This window comes from Triticum aestivum, chromosome 2B (genome assembly GCF_018294505.1).
Source record: "Triticum aestivum cultivar Chinese Spring chromosome 2B, IWGSC CS RefSeq v2.1, whole genome shotgun sequence".
Lineage (NCBI taxonomy): Eukaryota > Viridiplantae > Streptophyta > Magnoliopsida > Poales > Poaceae > Triticum > Triticum aestivum.
Window position 1 is genome coordinate 147241426 of NC_057798.1, and position 6439 is coordinate 147247864.

General features: G+C 56.3%; 1 protein-coding gene across 1 annotated transcript; it reads left to right on the plus strand.

The window, feature by feature from the left end:
- Positions 1–1477: 1477 nt before the first annotated feature.
- Positions 1478–4920, plus strand: LOC123043981 (uncharacterized). The gene is made up of 4 exons (XM_044466599.1): positions 1478–2544; positions 3945–4152; positions 4231–4360; positions 4451–4920. The coding sequence occupies exons 1-4, from the start codon at positions 1751–1753 to the stop codon at positions 4705–4707; spliced, it is 1389 nt and encodes a 462-aa protein (XP_044322534.1). The 5' UTR covers positions 1478–1750; the 3' UTR covers positions 4708–4920.
- Positions 4921–6439: the final 1519 nt, after the last annotated feature.

Genomic DNA, 6439 nt, shown 5'->3' on the forward strand with positions numbered 1-6439 from the left:
AGCCAGCCGCTGCTGCGTTCTGTAACTGCTGGGAGAGGCTAGCGCGCGACAGCTGCATCTAAGTCAATGTGCAACGCCTAAGGGCTAGGCGCTGCACATTACATGTGGGGCGCCTAGCTCTAAGGCGTTGCACTGCTGGGTGCGGGTCCCGGTGCTGCCACGCTGGACATATGTGCAACGCCCCAGAGCTAGGCGTTGCACAATAGGGTGTGGTATCTTCATGTCAGGCGCCACCTAAAAAGGTCAACCCAATGAATTTTTTTTATGAGCAGTTCATTTTGTGAATTGATTTCATCCACAGGTCAAAAATGTCAAATTTGCCGAAAGATCATACCTCATATTTAGTGCTATGCATTTGAATGCCTTATATTTCATCCCCTATATCCATACGAACCATGCAAAATATTTTCTACGTGGCACATACACCACACTAGCCTAAACTAAGCTTCGTCATCGAAGATGTCCACGACGTCCGTGCCGGGCGTCAGGTAGATGGGTGCGTAGGAGGGCTCCGGCTCCTCCTCCTCATCATCCTCATCCCTAAACGCAAGCATCTAGTCAACTCTGCCGCGTGCTCCGCCTTCGCTTTTTCACGGACGACGTCACTTGGCCTTCGTCGCCTATTTCGGCGGGAGGGAATCGAGGATCGCGTGCTGCTCCGCCTGCAGATACGTATCTCCACCGCCCCCCACGTACTCCTCCTCCCGCTATGTGTCCTCAGTGTCCTCCTCCCTGCTTTGCGTCCTCCCCGTTCTTCTCCCTCCTCATCCTCCTCCTCCTCCTTCAAGTCCTCCTCCGGATCCACCTCGTCCGGAGGTAGCCCCTCGGCGATCTGGGTTTCGCGCCTTGACCGGATATGCTCAAGGAGCTGCAATCGGCGCTCCAGCATTAGATATGGGTAGCTCCTTGCCCGGCGGCGTGGGGGCATGGCTACTACTAGTGGCGAATGGCGAGTGGGAAGTGGCGGCGGCGACAGACAGGATGGGGAAATGTGGATGGGTTGGGCACTACGCTGCCTGTCGGAGCGGTGCCACGCCGCGACAAAGCAGACCAGCTTCGGACCGATGGTTTCAGAGTGTTTCGTGTGGGACCCGACCATCAGTGCGTTTGTTTGAGGTCCATTTGAGACGCCCAGGGTCGGTTTTTTGACCAGTCATTGACCGGGCCGTCCGCCCGACCGTATACTGCTTCAGCTGGTCATCTTAGCAGATCAAAAACCTTTTCTGTATATTTTTTCTTGTTCTGCAATTAGTACTAGTACTCTGCTACGGGATTGTGTGCTCCTCCACTTCACTGCGGATGGGCAGAGGAAGAAGATACCGTCGAGAAGATGGCACAGGAAAACGACGACGCTGCAGCGACCAGCGGATCTCGCTTGTGACCACGTCCACGTACGCAGTAGTACGTGCGAATAATCCGCGACCACAGTCATCTGACGTGCGTCTGGCTCGCCAGCAGTGCCAGTACAAAACCCCCCGGGTGTCCGGTCCGGGCCGGGCCGAAGCGATCCGCAGCTAGCAGCAGCACGCGGAGCCGTCGCCGTCGCCGTCGCCTCCCCGTGTCGCTAGCCTTCCATGGAGTAAGTAAGTAGAGCAGGGAGTAGTATATTACGCCAAGCCAAAGCTTGCCTCCCCGGCCGCGCTCACCAGCACGACACCGGCCGCGCACGCAAACGCAAGCCAAGGCGGGTAGGCGGAGGGAGCGCGCGCTTTTCTTGCACCGTCGCGTCGATCGCGACTCGCGGCGTCGAATGCTCGTGGCCGCTCTGAGGCACATGCTGCGCCGCGTCCTCGCCGGCCTCCGCGCGCTGCACCCGCGCCCGCGCAGGCGCCGGCATGGTGGCGCTGGCGCTGCTGCCGGTGCCGGAGCGGCGACGGTGCCCAAGGCGCGCGTCACCGTGCGCCGGCTCGGCAGCAACGGCAGGAGCAAGGCCAGCACCCCGCGCGGCGGTGCTGATGGGTCGGCGCCCGGCGAGGGACGGCAGCCGGTGACCATCCGCGTGGCGACGTTCAACGCTGCCCTGTTCTCCATGGCGCCCGCGGTGGCCGCAGTCCCTGAAGCGGGAGCGGAGCACGAGGCCGCGCGCCGGAGCGGCGCCGGCACGGGCACGGGCGCGCGGCCGCGGCCCAAGGGGATCCTGAAGGCGCAGGCGAGCCTGCTGTCGCGGACGCCGAGCAAGGCGCGCGTGTCCATCAACCTGCAGGACAACGAGATCTCCCTGGACCGGAGCGGCAAGCTCGGCAGCCCGAGGGCCCGGAAGCCGCAGAGCCGGCTAACGCAGGTTGTCGTTGGCGGGCTGGACGCGAGCCGGCGGCGGAGCGTGGAGGAGGTGCTGCGGGAGACGGGGGCGGACATCATCGGGCTGCAGAACGTGCGCGCCGAGGAGGAGCGCGGGATGCGGCCGCTGTCGGAGCTGGCGGGCGCGCTGGGCATGCGGTACGTGTTCGCCGAGAGCTGGGCGCCCGAGTACGGCAACGCCGTGCTCTCCCGCTGGCCCATCAAGCGCTGGAAGGCGCTCCGCGTCGCCGACCAGTCCGACTTCAGGTCAGTGAGAGTCAGTCCGTCAGTCGCCCTCCGCCGCCCACGGCGGGCGTCGCTCGCTCCTTTCTGCTTCTGCATCGGATTCGGGGCTGCGGGTCATGTCGTGGTCCGAACGAATGTTCCATCCTCTTCCACTGTAAACAATCACACGCCCGGCCCGCAGTCAAACGTCGCCAGTGCGCCACATTAGTGCCTCGTCCTTGCGCCCGACCAGGGCTCGTGAGCCGCTGGCCATGCCAGGCCGGCGACTGTTGCCGGACAGTGGCTCTCGCTCGTCGGTGCGACCGGCGTGGTGGCCTAGCCCGTGTCCTTTTCGCCCCAAGCAGCGTCTCCTGCTAGTACCAGCTAGCTGCTCGTTTTGGCATGAACGTACGGGTACGGTGGTTGGTGCATTGCATGCGCGCCTGCCCGCGTCGCGTCCTCGGCCGGACCCCGCCCGGTGGCCGGTGCGCCGTCGAGCTGTTCCGCCCGGCATTATTGCCCTCCCGCGCGCACGCACGCCCGGACTAGTAAACAATCTCCATGGACATTCCTGAGCTCCAGACATAACCTTAAAGCTTCTTCTCATTTCTGTGCTCATTTGATTATTGTTTTCGCCGGTGGAAGCTTCTTGTTGCTTAGCCGGGCAGTATCCCGGCTGACCCGTGTTGTGAGCCAAAAGTGGTAGCAGGAACCGGGCTTTACCTGCCACTAGTGCGAGTCAACCCGACCCCACGTCCGACAAGCAGCTAGATGCTTAGGGAGTAAGTATGACACATCCTTGATCCACAACTTAGCTAAACTGCCTCTTTGTTTAGGATTATTAGTTTAGTACACTGGTACTAATAAGCCATGGATTAGGTGAAACAGCTCCCTTGGCATTTGGCACCACACACGCACACACTTTCTTTCTCTCTCTGTGCATACAGCGTCCACAATCCAAGGGCAAACGGCCGGCTCCGAGGGTCCATGCTTTTTTTCTCTTCTTTTTGGTAGCTTCCCCCGTGACTGATCAACCGGAAACCCTGAGCTAACACTGGCCGCCCCCGATCCATGGTTAGACTTAGACCGACGGTTAGAGTGTAAGCGTGGAGTCGCCGTCGACGAACAGTCCGGAGTAGCTGGGCAGGCCCTTTCCGGGCAACGGCGGCTTCAATTCGGATCAACGGACAGCCGCTCCCGGCCATGCAAGGGAGCCACGAGAGTAATTGCACTGTGTTTCTGTTTTTGTTTTTGTTTTGTGTCCGTGTGATATCGTGATCACGAAATCTCTAATTATAATAATAATGGATCGAAAGCCGAACGTGCATAAATTCCCCGGCCTCTGTTGCTGTCTCAACTTAATTGAGGCCCTGTCACCATTTGAATGCCGAATGATTGTCGTGGAGAGGTGAAAAATTGAAGAGGTGTGATGGCGCATGCAGGAACGTGCTGAGGGCCACGATCGAGGTGCCGCGGGCCGGGGAGGTGAACTTCCACTGCACGCACCTGGACCACCTCGACGAGAGCTGGCGGATGAAGCAGGTGGACGCCATGCTCCGCTCCGTCGACGGCCCCCACATCCTCGCCGGCGGCCTCAACGCGCTCGACGGCACCGACTACTCCGCCGACAGATGGGCCGACATCGTCAAGGTCTTCAATCTTCTCCGAATGGTTTGGAAACCTTGGACATTATGAGCAATTCTGAAGATTTTGGTATGCGTTTTGCAGTACTACGAGGAGATCGGCAAGCCGACGCCCAAGGTGGAGGTGATGAAGTACCTCAAGGGGAAGCAGTACGTGGACGCCAAGGATTTCGCCGGAGAGTGCGAGGCCGTGGTGGTCGTGGCCAAAGGCCAAGGTACGATTGACAATGCCACGTTCATAATGCTCCGTCTGATGCCAGTGTCACTTCAGTACTGAACCTTATTACACTGAACTGAAACACCAGATGTGCAAGGGACGTGCAAGTACGGCACGAGGGTGGACTACATACTGGCGTCGCCCAGCTCCCCCTACAAGTTCGTGCCGGGGTCCTACACGGTCGTCTCCTCCAAGGGGACCTCGGACCACCACATCGTCAGGGTCGACGTCGCGATAGTGCCGGACACCAGGGACGCCGACGAGCAGGCCACCGGGGGGCGGAAGCAGAGGGTGGTCAAGATGAGCAAGAAGGGGTCCAGAAAAGGGATATGGGCCGCTAAATGATGATACTCCGTGTGATTGTTGGAGTCCTTCTCCAGTACATTCTTTTTTCTTTTTTACTCCTTGTTTTTGGCGTTGTTGGTAGAGGTGATGTTGGTTGCTTTCAATTCAATTGTGTATACGGCTGGGATGGCTAGTGGTTGAAGTGGGACTGAAGAATGTGATGTATAAGTAACCAGGAGGTGGAAGCAAGCAATGTATTTTTGGGATGGCTTCCATGCCGCTGTTGCCTGCTGCCTTGGCCCTGTTTTCACATTCAGGGTGGCTTCGGGTGGGCGGTCTCTGTTGCCTAAGTTACAATTTACAAACCAGAAGTGGATGCAGCACAAAGCTGGCAAACTATACCGATCGTCTACCGAAATGTACACCCGCCTGAAGAATCTAGAGCAGGAAAATTGCTTCAGCTTCAGTACTACAGTCTTCGCATATCATCGATGGTACCGACCGTATGTATAATCATGGGTTGATGTATCCCAACCACCATGAGAACTGTCCAACTGTGGATCACGAACGTGCATGGCCGGGCGCGCGGGCATGTGGCCCTCGCGCCTGAAGGGTGCGGATCACCTGTATTGCCATGCGGACGAGATCACGAGATGGAGGTGATGGATGCTGGATAATTAGATGCAATCGTTGGTCCCGGATGCTGACATGATCCCGGCAACTTAACTAAGAATCTGGGGAAATCAGGGGGAAATCACTGGTTAACACTTGCAAGGTAACGAGTGGTTTGCTAATTAGTTTTGTTGCTTCCACCATCGTATCACTCCTGGAAAATTCACTGTAAGATGGATGTTACTGCTGATGGCAATTTTCACTGTTGAATCTTTCTATATTAAAATGATTTTAAGCAATGTGCGTTTTCCTCATAAGTTTTTGTGGGAAGTAAAGATTTCTGCCAGGATCCATGGGCTGATATATCCTTTTGTATTAGGCATATTTTCCACACAAAAATCAGCTGAAAGCAATTCCGTTTGACCCCCTCCAACCCATGATTTGGGTTCAAGCTCTTTCACAGCCTCGAGGGAAGTAATACAACCCAAATTTGTTGATTCGACAAAGGGAAGCCAAAGAATATTTATAAGGTTTAGTAATTGAGTTATTGATTCAACCAGACATGAGACAAGTACTTGCTTGCAAGAATTATTAGTAGCAATGCCAATATGGTGTATGGAGTGGTTTACGTAACAAAGCAGTTTCACATCAACAAAAAACCCGACATTTGCCCAGTGGCGGATCCGGGACCTAGGTGGGGGGGGGGGGGGGGGGGGGGGGGGGCTTCGTGGCTTCAAGATGGAGTACTTTGTTTACTGTAGCATATTGCGCACTGTAGCGACAATGTAGCAGCTTGGGGCCCTGGGTTTGGCCCAATCCTCGGTCCGCCCCTGGTTGCCTAGTAACTTAAAGAGAGCGACGATAACGTTAAACCATAGGAGTTACGCTTGAGACGTATGCTCGTCCCAAGCTTAGCTTATTGCTTGTTCTCAAGTAATTCATTTGACAAAGTGAGTGATAAAAGAAATCTTTTTTCGCGAATACGCAAAGCTTGCGTATCTTTTCATTGTTAGAAGAGAATAGAGAAAGTACAAGAGATGGTACAACACACTACACGAACGCAAGAAGGCGCGAGTATGATACCCGAAGCAGAGGGAAGAGGGATGCTTGGCCCAAGAAGAAGACACACACAGCTAAACCAACCTAGCTCGGCCTCCGGCCACAAGAGACAAGGAGACAC

Bases quoted from the DNA above. Each gene is read 5' to 3' on its own strand.
- LOC123043981 (XM_044466599.1), top strand. From the start codon at position 1,751: ATGCTCGTGGCCGCTCTGAGGCACATGCTGCGCCGCGTCCTCGCCGGC. The intron at 2,545-3,944 runs GTCAGTGAGAGT...TGGCGCATGCAG, and splicing joins GCCGACCAGTCCGACTTCAG to GAACGTGCTGAGGGCCACGA. The intron at 4,361-4,450 runs GTACGATTGACA...CTGAAACACCAG, and splicing joins GGTCGTGGCCAAAGGCCAAG to ATGTGCAAGGGACGTGCAAG.